This window comes from Octodon degus, unplaced genomic scaffold (genome assembly GCF_000260255.1).
Source record: "Octodon degus isolate 3935 unplaced genomic scaffold, OctDeg1.0 scaffold00176, whole genome shotgun sequence".
NCBI lineage: Eukaryota > Metazoa > Chordata > Mammalia > Rodentia > Octodontidae > Octodon > Octodon degus.
In genome coordinates, this window is record NW_004524752.1 from 3374504 (window position 1) to 3392810 (window position 18307).

Genomic DNA, 18307 nt, shown 5'->3' on the forward strand with positions numbered 1-18307 from the left:
TATATCCTGTGAATTCTCAGAGAAAAACTGAACTACTTCAGAAATGAGGGGACAGATCAAATCATAAAAGACAGGTAAAGATCAGCATACTAAATCGTTTCTGTGTTCTCAGTCTGTGCTAACTAGGAGAGACAACCGAGTTGATGAGTAAGACCCAGTCTCTGACCTCAGAGTCCTCAAACCTAGTGGAAATGATGTTTGGGGATCCAGGCTGACTATAGGGCATAGATAGAGGTACGATTGATCTGAAATATTTAGAAATTAATGTTTGGAGATAGAAGCAGCCAGGAAAGCAAGAGAAAGAGCAAAGTTCCACGGTACATATCCTGGAAAACTTCTGAGTTCTCAGCAGGGCCCACAGAAACAAGTAGAGAATGGAGACCAATGTGGAAGACACAAATTGGACTTTGAAGATTCAGAACCCAACATATGAGTCCATACAAAAGTAGAACTAAACTCTGGAGTTCCAGGAGGTAACCATCTTGCTGTGGCCCTTCTATTCTGGAGCCCTCTCCATCATATCCCAGAAGGGCTAGTAGCTGTGCTGCTCCCTAGACAGAGCCTAAGTTCTGTGAGACACTACTGGTTCCAACAAATCTATGGCTCTTGAAGAATCCAATAGCATCTCAAGGAACTTTGGAATCTCAGTAAATTCATCTACAGATGCTTAGCATACATTGATCCTATCCATTTTTTTTAAAGTATAACATTCAATTTATTATTTCTTTCTCAAGAGAGTTTTCTTCAGTCCATTAAAACCGAGCTCCCCTTACATGGGCTTTGGTGGAGGTCGTGGGGCAGCACCAGCAGGTCTAAATCAGGGTGGAGGAGTTCGGTCGTTTCGGGCTTCATGAGATTGATTTCTGACCACTTTGCTGTGAATGGCACAACTCACACCGTAATGCAGCTTCACATACAGCTCGGGAAGCACATAACCGTCGAAGACACTCGCTTCGGAAATGTCCCTGATGGTGGTGGCCTCCACTATGTTCCGAATGACAAACTTCTTAATAGCCTTATCCTTGGGTATGCACCGGGCGCAGTTCATGCAGCAAATAGGCTGCACATAACCGTGGCCCTTATTGGCACAACCATTGTACCTTCTTTTTTTCGTCATCTTGGAAAGGAGGACCCGAAAGAGGCGATCCTGTCCATTTTATTGGATAAGTGAGGATTAATTGGTCAGCCAGCAGGCTGCTATCATGATAATGTTATTCTGATTACTGGTGGGGCTCATATTTTAAGAAATTTTGACAGATGGGTACATAGATTAAAAGCAATTTTGTAGAGCACCTACAAGGCCCTACATCAGATGATAAGGCTAAAAATAATGCATACAACAGTGTACTTAGGGAATGCTGTCAGAAGTAGAGACAGACATGGAATTGAAATCTGAAATCTCTGTTGAAACCATAGAGCCCAATTTTCTGGGAATAATTGTTTACACTTTTTCTTATGAGTAAGCTTTAAGATGCCTTTTTATCCTCAGAAAGGTCCCAATTTGAATAACAATTTATATGGGAACCTTAGCTACAACCTCCCTAAAATAACCCAAAGCAAAACAAAACAAATCACTTTGGGGGCAGAGGCAAGATTTCCCAAAGATCTCTGTGTTGTTGGAGGCTAATGGGCAATTGAACCTGAAAAGGTGATCCCCAAACACTGTCCATGTCCACTCTTCACCTACTTACTTCCTCTAACCCCTGTTCTAGGTCTGTTCTTCGTTTTGCCTTGCCTAGATACGTACCGCAAGGTGGACCTTCGTCTCCAGACCTTGGAGATACCCTTTCATGAGGTAAGAAAATGGTAGCTTTGGCTTTCTTTCTACATTTTCCATGGTTGAGCTACTAATTCTAACCCAGGGAAAATGACTATGCTTAAAAGTAGGAAAGAAAATGAAGAGATGGTCTACATCAGAGTTCACTTTTCTGTACCAAAGGACACAATCAGTAGGGTGAAAGGCAACCTGTGCAATGGGAGAAAATATTTGCAGATTATTTATCTTACAGGGGGTTATATTGAAGATATATAAAAAAGATATATACCTCTCTCTCTCTCTCTCTCTCTCTCTCTCTCTCTCTCTCTCTCTCTCATAGTTCTGTTTTGCTAGAAAATCCTGTCTCATATAGATTTGAACTGACATTTCTCCAAAGACATACAAAGATAATGATAATATAGAAATGGCCACAGACATATAAAAATATGCTCAATATCATCAGTCGTAAGAGAAATACAAATCTAAACCACAACAAAGCACCACCTTATATCCACTAAGAGGGCACTATAAAAACAATAAAAAACAACAGGTGTGGAAGAGGATGTAGATAACATCCTCTCCAACTGAAATGTACACTATAGAAATGTAAAACAAAAAAAAAGAAAAAAGAAAGAAAACTTGATGTACTGACACAGTGGAGTATTACTTAGCCAGAAAGACAAATAAATTTCTTTTCAGGAAAATTTTTAAAAAATGAAAGATATGTAAAACAGTGTAGACTACAGAATGCAGCTTCTCAATAAATTAAAACTATTAACACATGACCTATTAATTTTCATTTTTATGTATACCTCAAAGAGTTAAAAGAAGCATCTTGAAGAAATATTTGTACAGCTACATTCATAGCAATGTTATTCATAATACCCTTAAAATAGAAGCAGCCCAAATGGTCACTGAGGACTGAACAGGAAGAAAATTCTAACATATTCTACAACCTAGATGAATCTTAAAGAAACCTAAATATGCCAGCCAAAAAAAACAAACAAGTATTAAATGATTCCACTTATACAAAGTACCTAGACTTGTTAAATTCATAGGGATAGAAAGTAGAATGGTAGTTGCCAGGGGCGGTGGAGAGGGAGAACCAGGCAGTTGTTACCTAAAATGAACATCTGCTTTGCCAGTCGAAAAGCATTCTGGGAATTGGTTGCATTACTGAACTCTATATTTAAGATTAGTCCTAAAATGTACACCACAAAAGATAGTAAATCTTATGTTATGCTGTAGTTTGCTATAACTAAAAACCTCGAAAGCAACAAGTAGATTGCTTTTTTTTCCTTCAGATTTTTCTTTTTTCTTTTTTTTCAGATTTTTCTCAGTGATTCAGATTTATAAGCTTTTCCTCAGCTTTCTTCCACTTTCAATCTGGGGTTCTTATTCTTTTTGTAAAGAGAAATTATGTTTTGAGAAATGTCTATTTTAGATAATAAAATTGAATAAAAGGAAGAAATAAAACCTATTCTAATTTTACTTCAGTCTTTGCATTATTTGTAAGACTTAAGACAGAAGTAGTGCGAGTGACCATCATCAGACAAATAGATAGGTAAAACGTCACACATCCAAACAGTGGACTATTTACATTATAAGGAAATCCTGACATATGCTACAACATGGCTGAAACTTGATTTTATTTCTCACTTTCTAAGTGAGAAAGCAAGCACAAGAAAAATACTGTGATTCCACTTTTGTAAGGTATTTAGATTAATAAAGCTCATAGAGACAGTATAATGGTGGATGCCAAAGGTGACAGGTAGGGGTAATGGGGAGTTATGGTTTAATGGATATGAAGTTTCACTCACAAGATGAAAAGAGTTATGAAGATGAAAGGTATATATATTATGCTATACACATTATGGATGTATTTAATACCATAGAACAGTACATTTAAAATCATTGATAGTAAACTTACTTTATTTATTGATTGGTTTTTTTTTTAGTGAAAGGGTCTTACTATGTTGTTTAGGCTGGCCTTGAACTCACTGCATAGCCCAGGATGGCCTTGAACTGATAGTGCTCTTCCTGCCTCGGTCTCCCTGGAGCTAGAAATATCGATGGCACAATAAAAACATTGGGAATGATCAAATTATGTTATACTCACAACTCTTCTGGGTAATTAATATGCATTGATTAAAAAACACTGGGAAAATATACTTACCTCTAATCCTACTGTTATAGATAACTTTTGATTTAGAGTATATTCTTTCAGGCTTTTCTAATGTATGTGACTTATTTACAGATGAGTGTGCGTGTGGCTATGTGTATAAACTATTTATGCCACACTGGCCCTGCTCGTAGGTGCACTGAGCCAGTGATGAAGTCTAGGCACGGGGGCACACACCTGTAATCCCGGCACTAGGGGGGCAGAAAACGGGAATATCACTATGAGTCTGAGCTGCGTAGTGAGACCCTGCACAAAAACCAAAAACAAACAAAAGAACTATACCACTGAGAACATGCCTTTTCATTTTTTTTCAAATAGACAACATTAATTTTATTTGCATTTATTTTATGCTTAATTTATTCCTGTGCCATAAGTTTTCATTTCTTCAGTTTCTTCTGGGATATCTTTTCCTTCTGTGCAACTTCCTCCTCTGGTTTAGGAACAATTTGCTCCTTCTCAGTAAGGATCATCTCAGTATGGCAGGGGGAGCTCGTGGATGGATTAATCTGGCCATGAGCTCTGTAAGTACAGCGGTGCATCTTGGGTGCCTTGTTCACTTGGATATGTTCAATTACCAGAGAATCTACATCTAAACCCTTAAGTTCAGCATTACTCTTTGCATTTTTGAGCGTGTGCAGCAAAACTTCAGCACTCTTTTTGGGCCACCAACCCTGTGTGCAGCCCCACTGTTTGGCCTGGGCACACCTGCCAACTCCACCATTGTAATGCCGGAATGGCACACATTGCTTCTTTAATGTGACATCCTTCAGATATTTGATGGCCTTTCGGATATGCACACCCTTGGTGGCCTGGGCAGTTTCACGTGTGTTCTTAAAGTGAATGCAAAGATTTGAGCCTCTTGATTTGCGTGATTTTGTGGGGTTTTCTGGGTCTAGAAAGTAGCGAACCATTTTCACAGGTCACCTAAAGCTGCTCACAGGAAGAGGGAACATGCCTTTTCATTACTCAACATGATATGGTGATCATCTTTTCATATATTAGCTATCTTCTAGCCCTTTATTTCAAATGGACATGTAGTATGTCATTGTGTGACTATATCACCATTTATTTAACCAACTCATTATTGATGTAAATTCTTTCCAGTATTTTATCACAATGAGCAATACTACAAATAATTCTTACTGCTAAATTCTTAAAATATCACTATGATAAATGTTTGAAAATACTGAGAACATACATCTTTTTATTGTTATATGTTTGTAATGCTTATTGGGAAACTGGTACATACACATCAAATCTTAATCACTTTTATTTTCCCTTTCAATCCCTTCCTTTGCTGTGCCCCATTCCCCACATCCCTTCCCCAGTCTGAAAGGTGTATCCTTTTGTTTCCTATCATCTCTCTCTCTCTCTCTCTCTCTCTCTCTCTCTCTCTCTCTCTCTTTCTGTTTTGTATTTTAGGGAAGGGTCTACATGGTATTCAGGGTCTCACTACTAGATCAGACTCATAGTGATCTGCCTATTTGCAGCCTCCCAAGAGCTAGGATTACAGGTGTGCACACCATGCCCAGTCTCAATTGCAGTCTCAGCGAGCCCTGGGGGCAGGGCTGGCATGGCAGGCCTGGGGATTAATCCCTGGCCCCTGCGTCATCTCTTTTTTATTATGCTTTTAAAATTATTTTCATTTGGGTTTCTTATTTTAAAAAACTATGTGAATTTACCTTCATTTCACGTTGCATTATAGTCTTAAGGTCAATCCATTTTTCTTTTTCATGACTAAGTAACATATATTTACATATATATTACATTTTCTTTATCCACTTATCTGTCATGGGCATATAGGCTGCTTTCATAGTTTCACTACTATGAATTGTTCTGCTAACATCATAGGTATGCAGATCACTGTAATATATCTTCAGCTCTTTTGACAAGATAACTCAGAAGAGAGATAGCTGAGTCCAGTGGAATTTCTATTATTAGGTTTTTGAGGACTCTTATAGTGATTTGCATAGGGCTGTGTTAGTGTACGTTCCCACCAACAATATAGAAAGGTTTTTCTGCTTTTTCCTCACAACCTCATCAATATTTTTTTGTTTCTTTGTTTTTGAGTTCTTGATGACAGCTGTTCTTCCTGGAGTAAGATGAAAGCACAGTATTATTTTTTTGCTTTTCTAATGGCCAAAGATGCCGAACATTTTTCATGTATTTATTGGCTATTAATATTTCTTGTTTTGAGAAGTGCTTATTCCTTTCAGTTGCCCATTTTCATTGGGTGGGTCTAGTCTTTTGAGTTCTTTATATTTTCTAGATATTTGTTCCCTTTTCAAGGATAAGCTGGCAAAATTCTTGTCTCATTTTTTAGTCTTTTTCCTCTGTTAGTCATTTCCTTTGCTGTGCAGAAGCTTTTTATTTTGATGTACTCCCATTTGTTGATTTTGGTATTATTTATTCTGCAATTGGAGTTTTATTAAGAAAGCCTTTACCTATGTCTGTGTCTTCAAGAGTTTCACCTATTTTTGTATTCAAAAGATTTGGTGTTGCTGTCTTAATATCTAGGTCTTTGATCCATTCTAATTTGATTTTAGTACAGAGTAAGAGATACATGTCTAGGTTCATTCACTGGCATGTGGATGAAATGGCTTTCCTGACACATTTTGTTAAAGTGATTGCCTTTAGCCTATGTTTTTATTCACTTGTTAACAGTCAGGTGGCTGAAGGTACCTGCGGTTGTTTCTGCATCCTCTCTTCTATTCCTTTGATCAGTATGTCTGTCTGTTTGCCAGTGCCATGCTGTGTTTATTATAGTAGCTTTGCAATATAACTTGAGGTCCAGGATTGTAATGTTTTCTGCTTTGCTCTTTTTGCTCAGGATTACTTTGGCTATTCTGGATTTCTTTAGCTTTCATATACATTTCAGGAATGCTTTTTTCAGTTTTTGGGAAGAATGCTATTGATAATTTAATTAGAACTTCATAAAATCTATATATTAATTTTGCTAACATGACCATTTGAACAATATTGATTCTGCCTATCTAAGATCAAGAGACATCTGTTTCCTAATGTCTTTGTCAGTCTTTTTCTAAGGGTCCTATAATTTTGTTATAGAGGTCTTTAATTCTTAGGTATTTAATTTTTTTGAAGCCCATGAATGGGATTGTTTTCCTGATTTCTTTTAAGATGGGCTTATTGTTGCTGTACAAGTACACTACTGATTTTCATGAATTGATTCTGTAGACTGCCACTTTGCTGAATTTATTAGTTTTAGGAAGTCTTCTGGTAAAAAAAATTTGGTGATGTTATATTTAAAGGATCAGACAGCATCTGCAAATAAGGATAGTTTGTTATCTTACTTTCCTATTCATAACCTCTTTGTGTCTTTATTTTGCTGGATTGCTTTAAAATTTCAAATACTAATTTGATTAAGAATGGTAAGAATGGACCTCCTTATCTTGTTCCTGATTTTAATGTGAGTGCCCATTTAGTATGTTGTTTCCAGTGGGTTTGTTGTAAGTGGATCTTATCAGATTAAGGTAGGATTCTTTTATTCCTATTTCCATCAGGGTTTTTATCCTGAGTGGATGTTGGATTTTGTTAAGGTCATTTTCTGCATCTACAGAGGTGACAACATGAATTTTTTCCCTTGCTTCTGCTTGTGTGACATATATTACATTTATTGATTTACATATGTTGAATCATCCTGCATCTCTGGGATAAAGTGATGGTAGATAATATTTTTCATGACTTGTTGTAGTCTATTTACAAGTATCCCATCAAGGAATTTTGCATCTGTGTTTCTTAAGGACATTGGCTTGTAGTTTTCTTTTTTTGTTGATTTCTTGTCTAGGTTTGGCATCAGGGTAATGCTAGCTTTCAGGAATCAATTTGGCAGTGCTCCTTCCCCTTCAATTTCATGGAGGAGCTTGAGGAGTATTGGCAATAGTTCTTCTCTGAAGTTCTGGTAAAATTCTGCAGTGAATCCATCAGGTCTACTTTTCTTGAGTGTCAGGATTTTTGTTGCTGCCTCTATTTCAGTGCAAGAGCATGCATTGTTAAGGGCTTTTGATTTATTTTGCAAATTAGCCACTAATGTACACTCCAGGAAACATGCATGAGTACTTGTTTCCTATAATATGCCTCTCTTTTTAACACAGATTTGAGTGCATCATTTTAGAAAGGTATAATATAAAGTTAATGAAATGTGTTCATACAAAAATTCTTCCTGACTTTTTAAAGAAAGGATTTAAAACAGGAACAATTTCTGTAAATCATGATGAATTCTTTTTGTTTTTTTCTTTCCCGGTACTGGGAATTGAACTCAGGATTTTGCATTTGCCAGGCAAGTGCTTATTCCACTGAGCTATCTCCTTGGCCCCATGATGGATTCTTTAGTGCATATAATAAAAACTCCATCATTTTCCAAAACCATCTCTATTTTGAATACAGGATTTGCTGATCACTCTTTTTTCCCCTTTGCTATAATTCACTTTAAAAACATTTAGTTCCTTTAGCTCCACAGAGGAGCCCAAGAATCAAGCCTACTATCCACACATTTTTCTGCCTAGGTTGTGACCAAAGACATGCTTATAATAGAGATAGATGCCATCTGCTACTACCAAATGGAAAATGCATCTCTTCTCCTAAGCAGTCTTGCTCACGTGTCCAAAGCTGTCCAATTTCTTGTGCAAACCACCATGAAGCGTCTCTTAGCCCATCGATCACTCACAGAAATTCTTCTAGAAAGGAAGACCATTGCCCAAGATTTAAAGGTAAGTAGATAAGTCTAATGTTGAATATTTTGAAATATCTTTTTCTCATTTATTAGACAGTTATTAAATATTCTACTTGCTATGCATTTAACTATTCAAAATGCTGTTAGGTTATTGCTAATTAGGAAGTTATCAAATTGGGCCACTAATCCTGGTACACACATTTTGCCCTCAGCCCTACCCCTAGTGATTGTTGGGTCCACTCCTGTGATTTAAATTCATTATGAAATACTTGCGACATATTGGAAGTGGCTACTGGTGGAGTGGTGGGGCTGGTGGGGAAGGAGGGGCATGGCTGGTGGTATGTGAAGATGCTGAGCCTGGTTCCTAGGAGCTTGCAGACTAGCTGGGGAAATAAGCATAGTTTGCACAAAGTTAAGTAATGAGAATTCAACCAAGGCTTCCTGAACAGTTATAATGTCACAACCCTTTCATGATTAATTGCCCAATCAACTGTCTGGATTTAATGGATTGGGAATTAGAGGAGGAGAAAGGAGTAGCCTTAGGTAGTCCGGAGGTAATCTAGCATCCATGGCCAGGCGTATTAAGGCATGTAGAGAGCAGAGCCAGACTCCAGGCAGCTGGCCTGCCAACAGGCAATGCCAGTGACTGGCCCTACTGCTAAGACCATGGAGCACATGAGCCCAGAATGAGTTATGAGACTGTAAGTTACATAGAGGTGGTGGGAGGAATTTAAATAAATAGACCCTAAGAATCAGAGGCATTCATGATTATTCTTCATGGGACCTAAACATTTAATAATCTGAAAAAATGCAGTGTGCAAAATAGTAGAAAACTAGAATTAGCACCTTGATGAAAAAGGTAAACATTGACAAATAAGAGAAACTAGGAAGAAAGAATAAGGGGGACACATGAAAGTCATTGTTCTGTCATTTAAGGCACAGCATACTTCCCAACTGTCCCCAACTGTTCCCTTTGTTTGTCTTTTCCTCTGGAGGACAAAATCTAGACACTTGTCAGTCAAGCTTGTGCTTGTTTCATTAAATTACAATTTATGTATTTATATGTATTCTCCCCAGATTATGATAACTCCTTAGTGGCAGGTGTCATACCTTATTCATCTCTCTGTCCTTAGCTCCTGGCATGGATCTTGTCACACAGCAGAGTTGTTTGGATGAATAATGAAATGACCCAACTATTGTGGCCTTGCTTTGCCTCCTTCCTCCACTTGAATCTAATTCTCCAGCCTACTTGGTGATTGCACAGCATTCAGCACTTGGATGCTTCCAGGCCTCCCCCGGAGCTGTTTCTCCACATAAAATCCCCCGGTTTTTTCCATAGAAATACTATGTGTTCTGTAGGATGCTACCTCCTCTGTGGTGTATTTATCAACATCCCTTACTCCCCTACCCCACCAGTATACCCTAAGAAATAATCAGAAAATAAGAGGGAAGAGGACAGGCAGCATGGAGAGCTCCGGGCCCTGCCCCTCCTCTCCAGAAGCCACAGTGCACCCCCAGCCACCGTGTTTCCAACTTTAGCCTCAGAGGACAGAAAGGACTGGGAAGCAGGGGGAACTGATGCCACCAACAGTAAGGAACAGAAAGCACCTTGTGAATGACAGCCATGGGGCAGGGAGGCTAGAGATTCTTACTCTCCAATAAATGCATATTAAAGCAGTAACAAATAGACCATCTATATGATGAGTTTCCTAGTGCCTCTATACTAAGTTACTGTAAACTTGGTGTCTTAAAACAGTATGAGCTTATTCTTTTATAACCTTGAAGATCACAATCCAAATCCATCTCAGAGGGCTTACATCAAGGTGTCAGCAGGCTCCATTGCTTCTGAAGGCTCTGAGAGACAAACCGCATCCTCGCCTTTTTCAGCATCTGGTGGCTGCCTGCATTCCTCCTCCCTTCCTCCCCTTCCTCCATCTTCAAAGTGCAGCTCTGCAAATCTGCCTCCGTCTTCACACCCCCTTCTTTTTTGTCACCAAATCTCCCTCTGCCTCTCTCTTACAAGGCCACTTGTAGTTGTATTCAGGGGCCTACGTGGTAATCCAGAATAGTCTCCCCATATTGAGATTCTCTGACTTAATCACAACTGCAGGGTCCCTCTTGGGTAGCATTCATTCTCAGGTCTTAGTGATCAGGACATGGCCCTTTTGGGGGCCACTGTCATCCTATCGCATCACCTTAGTTACATAAATAATTACTGAGTGTGGCACTGTGCAAGTTAGCTCTGTGGCAGGCACCATGAAGTTGAGCAAAGCCAAGCAGACAAGTGCTGTCCCCGAAAGGAAATAGGCTTTGTCAGCACATAGTGGCCTCTGGTGTGCAGGTGTGCCCTACTCCTGCTGGGAGGAGCCTACTGATATCTGAACCCTTCCTTCCGCAGGTTGCCTTGGATTCAGTGACCTGTATTTGGGGAATCAAAGTGGAGAGAACAGAAATGTGGGTAGGAAAATAACCAGGAAGAACAACATAATACAGGGAAATACTTTTGTTTCTTTTAAAGTATTTCACTTTTGAAAAATCATTTTGAGTGCTGTAGCCACATTAGTATACATTTAGAACAAAGAAAGAAGAAACCATCTAATATCTCATAGCCAAAATATACAATATATTGTCACACATGGGCAAATTATCGTCATGATTTTTTTTTCACCATGTATAAGAAAAACAAACCTGTTTTAAAAATATAGTATCACATAAAATTGTCGGGCCTGGTGATGCATGCCTGTAATCCCAGGACTTGGGAGGCATAGGCAGGAAAACTGTCATTTCAAGGCAAAGCCTGGGCTATAATGAGGAATTCAAGGCCAGTCTGGGCTACACAGTGAGTTTAAGATCAGCCTGAACTACATAGCGAGACCCTGTCTCAAAAACAGACAAACAAAAGCCATATAAAACTTGGCACACAGACAGCTTTAAAGCATATGGCTCAGTGATTTTAGTATATTCACCAAGTACAGCTGCCACTGCCATCTAATTTCAGAATGTTTCCATCAGTCTAAAAGGCAGCCAGGACTTTTTTTTTTTTCCAGTATCGGAGATTGAACTCAGGACCTTGCACTTGCCAGGCAAGCACTTATTCTACTGAGCTATCTCCCCAGCAGCCAGCATTCATTAAGCAGGAGCTCCCCTCTCCCTCTCGCTCCCGGGCCCCTGGTAACCACTAATTTAGTTTCTGTGTCTATGCATCTGCCTCTTCTGGACATTTCACGAGTGGAACCATACAATATGAGGCCCTCTGCATCTGGCTTTTCACTCAGCATAATGTTTTCAAGGTTCATTTACGGTGTAGCAGTGTCAGTACTTCATCCCTTTTTATAGTAAAATAATATTCCATTGTATGCCTGTATAAAATTTTATCTGTTTACCAATTAGCTATTTTTTGGCTGTTCTGGATAATATTAGAATGAACTTTCACTTGCAAGTTTTTGTTTAAACAAGTTCACATACATAGGAGTGTATGTGGGAATGAGACACCTGGGCTATACAGTAACTTTCTGAAGAACTACTAAATTCTTCCATATGTGTTTTCCAGAGCTATACTCGGGGAGACAAGACACTTCTGTATCATTTAGCATTAAGGTTTTTATTTATTTATTTTCTGGACTTAGGACAGGGTCTATAGGGTGTACAGGGTCTCACTACGTAGATTGAACTCAGTGATTCTCCTGTTTTCAGCCTCCCAAGTGCTGGGATTACAGGCGTGCACCACCACACCTAGGCTCATTCACCATCTCAGTGCGCCCCATGGGCAGGGCTGGCATGGCACACTGTGGATCGAACCCCGGCCGCTGTCCTCTGCCTAAGCAGGTGCTTTAGTCCATTGAGCTATCTGGCCAGCCCTAGCACTGAAATTTTTATTTGGTCTATTTTACTCTTTAAAATCAATACCTGTCTTCTATGAACTTAAATTCCTCTTTCTTATTAATTGTATTGTTCTTCAAGGCTGGTTTTCAGTTTCAAATTTAATATCTAGAGGTTACATTAAATCTTAAATTGGAAAACTGATCATATATGGACCCAAAATATGTTTATGTAGAACATCGCAGCCCCCTGCAGCATCAGTGGTAGTCCACTTCTGCATTTGAGGCTCTGTTCCCCCCTTGGGACAGATAGCACATTCTATTAAATAAAAACTGTACTCCTCAGGGGACAGTAGTGGAGAGGGTGGCAAGTGTGTAAGAAAGCGCTGGATGCTAAGGTCACCGCTGTACCTACATGCCCGCCTGTTTTTTCTTTCAGTAAAGATGTAAGGTTGCCTGCGGGGGTTCAGCACTCACTGGCTGTGGAAGCTGAAGCACAGAGACAGGCCAGAGTGCGGGTGAGTTGGTGCTGAATACTCCTAACTCTCACCAAGTGTTCCCAAATGAACACCAGGGGCTCAAGGAAGGCCTGCTTTTGGATAACATTTCTCCCTTGCTTCCTTAGCCTCATCCCTGAGTGGAATCTAGCTTGTGCCTGAGCACTCTGTTGGAAGGACTCTTACTGTTTCTAGGCATACACCTTCCTCTCCAAAGCTCCTGTTCAGTGTCCACTTTCTTCCTGAGTCTTGCCTTCATCCTCTCTCCTCCCTCATCATCCATCTCTTGCACTGACTTCCTTCCCTGAGTAATCTCAGTCACCTGTCACCTCTAGGTTAATCCCCTGTAAATCCTGGTTTATGTCCCTCTACCTGCACAAGCTTTGAAGAAACACCCCTGATCAGTTCCCTCAATGCCAGGGAGCACAAAGATAGGGCTGCCAGAAGCTTCCAAGAGAGGAGGGTGGGGAGTTTTGGGAAGAGGATAATGAGGAAAGAAAGGAAGAACAGAAAGTAGATGAAGAGAAAACCCTACTTACAGAACAGCAGCAATAGCTTTGGAGCACCGAAGGGGAGGAAGGGGGTCTTCTCTGGAGGCTTCTGGGCGGAAAGCTTGGTGCCTCTTCAGAAATGCTTACCATTCATCTTGAACAAGCAGAAGGTCACCCTTTCATAATTCCATGCCTTGACCTGAAATGCTGGCCAATTTTTCTGCTGTATGACAAAATCCTACTAATTTTTCAAGCCCGCCAGACATTAATAACTTCCTTAATGCTTCATGGATATTTTTCATGGCCTATAACAACTTCTGCCTTGATGGAATGTTGATTAATGGCTTCATCTGTCTCCCCGATCTCAAGGGCCTTCAGAACAAAAGCTAAATCTGTTCTGTGCTCACAGCACCTGCCCCCGAGCAGATCCTCTGTGCTTGTTTGCTGAAACACACTGAATAGTGAAGCATTAAAATCCACGTGGAATAGAGAAGCACAATTACTCGGCTTTTCTTCACATCTGTTTCCTAGATGATAGCTGCGGAAGGGGAGAAGGCTGCCTCCGAGTCCCTGAGGATGGCTGCTGAGATCCTGTCAGGTACACCGGCTGCTGTTCAGCTTCGATACCTCCACACTCTTCAGTCTTTGTCCATGGAGAAACCTTCCACAGTGGTTTTACCTTTGCCGCTTGACATGCTAAATTTCTTGTCCTCTCCCAGCAGTCGAGCTCAAGGAAGCATCCCCCTTCCAACTTCTGCCAGACCTGTTGAGCCACTAAATCCCAAAAAGAAAGACTCTCCCATGTTGTAGAATAGATGGGCAAAGTATACTGCGACTGTCCAGGATCTGTGTTAGACACAGCTGTCCTCACTTCCTGCCCTTCTTTGGTTGCGGAACGGAACGTCCTTGGAGAGCCTTACGTCACAGTGCAGACACATACGTGAGAAGACGGTGAGATGGTGAAGGATGTTGAAGGTTCCTAACAAGCTAGGTGGATCATCTAAGCAAAGGAATTATGGGAAAGAGCTTTAATATACATTCTACGGTGGAATAAATTTGTTTCTAAACGTGGTCAATTTTGACTTGTGAAGCCTTAGTTCAAATGTCCTTTTCACTGTACAGTCTCTGGGGCCTTGGGTGAGGTTTTGGCAGCCTCCGTATCCCTTTGTTTGAGCCCCTATCATTGTGCTTATCACACTTGATTGCAACCCTGTATTTAAGATTCAGGCTTTGCTCCAGCTCCACTGCCAGCTCTCTAAAGGAGCTGCTCCCACGCCCCAGCCCCCACGACACTCTGTCTTTTAGTTCCCAGTTCCTCATAGCCAATCCTGACGGTTACACAGCAGCCACCCTCAGTGTTCCTGAATAAGTGGAAGAAGAGATGTGTGCACATTGAACATCAAATTTATACCCAACGAAAAGAATGTAAAAGGAAATCTTTGTATGCAGATACCTTATTTAATAAAAGGATAAAAGCGATAGTCTTTAAACTGAGGAAGAGTCAATAAAAATAGGGGCTGAGAGTAATGTATTTCAGTATAGAATGCGCCAGATTGCTTATTTCTTCAAACAGTATGAGCTATACTATACCTGCCTTAGTCTTTTCTGCATGCTCCTGACTATTACATTGTTCTTCAGCAGTAGATCTACTGGGACCATGAGCACTCCCGTGCCCTCTAAAATTCTGGCCTGTGTGTCAGTGCATTTGCTCAGTAGAGAATGAGAATTAAGGAGAGAGTGCAGAAGTCTTATCTTTTGAAAAGGGGTCATCAATTGCACTTCCAGCTTTTTTTGCACTTAGAGAAGCATTATAGCAATATTGCTGAGAGCTATATTATAAAGATATAGTGAACAATTCCCTGTGATCTCTCATCAGAAAAACTACTTTTTTGGGAGACAAAACAAGCCACTCCCAGTCACAACTACATGTCCAACAGACTGTGGGGAGGACAAGGTAACCATGGTAATCCATCTCCCATTTTCCATTCCTGTTGTGTTAAACCTAGGCAAGAAAAAGGAGACTGCTATCTGGCTGTAACTGTTGCCCACTATGAGCAGAAACTTTTCAGTACTGCTTTTGCTGTCCTGTGAACCCAAGTGCATGTGTACTTTGAAACAAATGCTTGTAATGTCATGGTGGGAATGAAATATAGAAGACCATATGTACATGTTCTCAAGTGGTTCAATTTAAATAAGGCTGGGAATGGGATTGGCAAAAAAAAAAGAAAGAAAGAAAAAATAAAAAGAAAAGAAAAAAAGAAACAAAAACCCACACTTGAGGATCAGAGAACAGAAGATGCAAAAATAACTCCAAGCACATACAGCTACCTTATCTTCACAAAGGGGCCAAACACCTTCACTGGAAGAAAGAGCCTCTTTAACAAATGGTGCTGGGAAAACTGGGTTTTCACATAGCAAAGATGGAACCTAGATGCTACTCTCACCATACACTAACCTAAACTTGAAATGGATCAAAGATCTAAATATTAAAACAGAAGCACCTGATCTGCTGGAAGATAGAATGGTAAAACTCTTAAAGACATAGGTACAGGCAAAGATTTTATGAACAGCACCCCAAGTGTATAGGAAATATTACCAAAAAATCAACAAATGGGATCACATCAAGACAGCTTTTGTACAGTAAAAGAACTACTAAGAGTAAAGCTATAACCCACAGAAAGAGGAAAAAATTTGCCAGCTACTTCTCAGAGGACTAAAATCTACAACACATAAAGAACTCAAAAAAATCAGACTTCCTCCCCAAATTTAAAGACCCAATCCAGAAATGGGCATCTGAAATGAATAACTGCTTCTCAGATGAAGAAATACAAACAGCAAATAAATATATGAAAAAAAATATTCAATTTACTGGTCATCTGAGAAACACAAATTAAAACAATATTGAGATTCCATCTCCAGAAGAGTGGCTGTTATCAAGAAATCGACCAATAACAAATGCTGGTGAGGCTGTGAGGAAAGAGGAACCCTTTTTCATTGTTGGTAGGAGCAACAAATGATAAAGGAAATGGATAAAGAAAATGTAGCTTTTATATATAAGGGAGTCCTATTCTGCCATAAAGGATCAATTTGAAACATTTATAGGTAGATGGATACATCTCCAGACCACAATCTCAAGTGAAATAAATCAGACATACAAGTTTAAATATCATATTGTTTCTCTTGCGTGAGACTCCCAAAGTGTAAATAAGAGGCAATTACAGGATAGGTATGCAGAAGTAAGAACTCAGATGCAAACTGGAACGAGGGAGGGGGGAATAGGAGGGAAGGAAGAGTAAAGGGATTTTTTAAAAAAAAGATATGGGAAGAAAAAATGGTAATAGAGTTTTTTGAATGGGGAAAGGAAGAAGGCTTGAAGGGAAAGGAGGGGAATGGGGAAGAAACAATTAAGATCTCTTATGTACAGGTACCAATTCCCCACCATGAATGGGATTGTTATGTATGGCAAACATGTACTAATAAAAAATAAAGATATAAATAAAGCTGGGAGCTCTAGAGATAGGTGGCTTCTGAGGCTGAATGAGTAAAAGCCTCACATTCCAGGAGATAACCAAGGGAATTCCAGATGTGTGGAGCCAGAACAAGTGCAGCAGGAGTGTTTGGAGTCAGAGAGGTAAAGTACAGCTTAGGCAGTGGCCCTGGGTGAGTGACTGCCCAGCATAAACATTTGTCATTTATCTTATTTTGAGGTTAGTCCATCTCTCATGACTATATGGATGTAGGGTCATTAACAGAACAGACAAAGTAGGTAATAAAAGGAAAAAAAAAAGGAGACTCAGGGTGAGTCTTCCCCCAGTACAGGCCCTGTGAAGGAAGCCGTGTGAGCCAAGACCATGTACCCCTTTGCCACAGCCAAACAGTCTAGGAGCCTAATGCTTTGGGGACCTGGCTGCCAATCAGCTCTGTAACTTCAGAAAATCTTCTGTCCTGGGCCTCGCTGTCATCCTTTTAGAAATGGGGAGAGCAGTATCTCCCTCTCCTATTTGTAGGGTTATCGAATGTCTGAAATCAGAAGAAATCTAAAAATGCTACAGAAACCTAAGGGTATTATCTGGATCCGCTTTTCTGAGTTGAAAACATTTAAGCTTTTTATTTAACACTTTTTTGTTCAGGGTCCAAAGTCTTCCAAAAACATTCTTAACAGAAACCAACACTTCTCACAGATCTCTCAGGAAACCAATCAAAGAGGCTAGCAAACCTTTTCATAAACTGTTTTTAATCTGGGAAGTAAACTAGTACACTGAGTCCCTTAGCCACTGCTGTGTTTTTTGAGAGAAAAAGCTCTTGGGTTGTCTTCCACGGCCTTTCTAGCAGTGGTTGCCAGGGGAATTCCTCAAGGGAGGCATGTTGTCAGCTCCACAGCTCAGCGATGTCTGGCATGTTCAGGGGATGCAGCCACTGTGAACCCCTGTGCTCTACGGATGCTACTTGGGCTTGGGCTTGTTACTGGATTTAGTCCGGGTTTTGGATTTGCGTGGTGCCTCTGAAAAGACAAAAACAAATAGAGGATGATAGCAATAATATATTTACTATGGGCTTTTAAGTTTAAAAAGCAGTTTTAAAATTCCATTTTGCCTGCATAACTTCCAAGCTGTAAACAAGCTGTTTGCCCAAAATTTGGCTCTAAAGTGGTTATTGTGATTCAGAATACATTTTCCAGCGTTTGAGTATGGTGAGTTACTTGCTTGGGTTCTAGGTGCTGGAGCAGGGGACTATGTGACCAAGAAGCAGAGCAGAGAAGGAAGACTATTTCCTCTTCACTCTTGCTCATATCTCAAGCGTGGTGGAAAAATCTGAATATTTCTTAGAGCCCTCCTGTGTACTGCATCCCTCGCCTGTCTCCACCCTCTTCTCC

General features: G+C 40.0%; 2 protein-coding genes and 1 pseudogene across 3 annotated transcripts in view; 1 reads left to right on the forward strand and 2 right to left on the reverse strand.

Moving 5' to 3' along the window:
* Nphs2 (NPHS2, podocin) overlaps positions 1–15655 on the forward strand; it is a 22966-nt gene extending 7311 nt beyond the window's left edge. Inside the window, exons 4-8 of one of the 2 annotated variants that reach the window (XM_004643440.2) lie at positions 1713–1795; positions 8462–8665; positions 11027–11082; positions 12886–12964; positions 13966–15655. In XM_004643440.2, the coding sequence (XP_004643497.1) occupies positions 1713–1795; positions 8462–8665; positions 11027–11082; positions 12886–12964; positions 13966–14244 (701 nt within the window). In that variant the 3' untranslated portion in view covers positions 14245–15655. Of the gene's footprint in view, positions 1–1712; positions 1796–8461; positions 8666–11026; positions 11083–12885; positions 12965–13965 lie in introns of those variants that run through there. The other variant, XM_023703625.1, reaches the window with a different exon arrangement.
* LOC105743851 lies at positions 4316–4849 on the reverse strand (annotated as a pseudogene).
* A 689-nt stretch (positions 15656–16344) lies between the features above and the next one.
* The window catches only part of Axdnd1 (axonemal dynein light chain domain containing 1), a 145506-nt gene continuing 143543 nt past the window's right edge, over positions 16345–18307 (reverse strand). Inside the window, exon 23 of the mRNA XM_023703604.1 lies at positions 16345–17935. Within this exon, the coding sequence (XP_023559372.1) occupies positions 17877–17935 (59 nt within the window). The 3' untranslated portion in view covers positions 16345–17876. The remainder of the gene's footprint in view (positions 17936–18307) is intronic.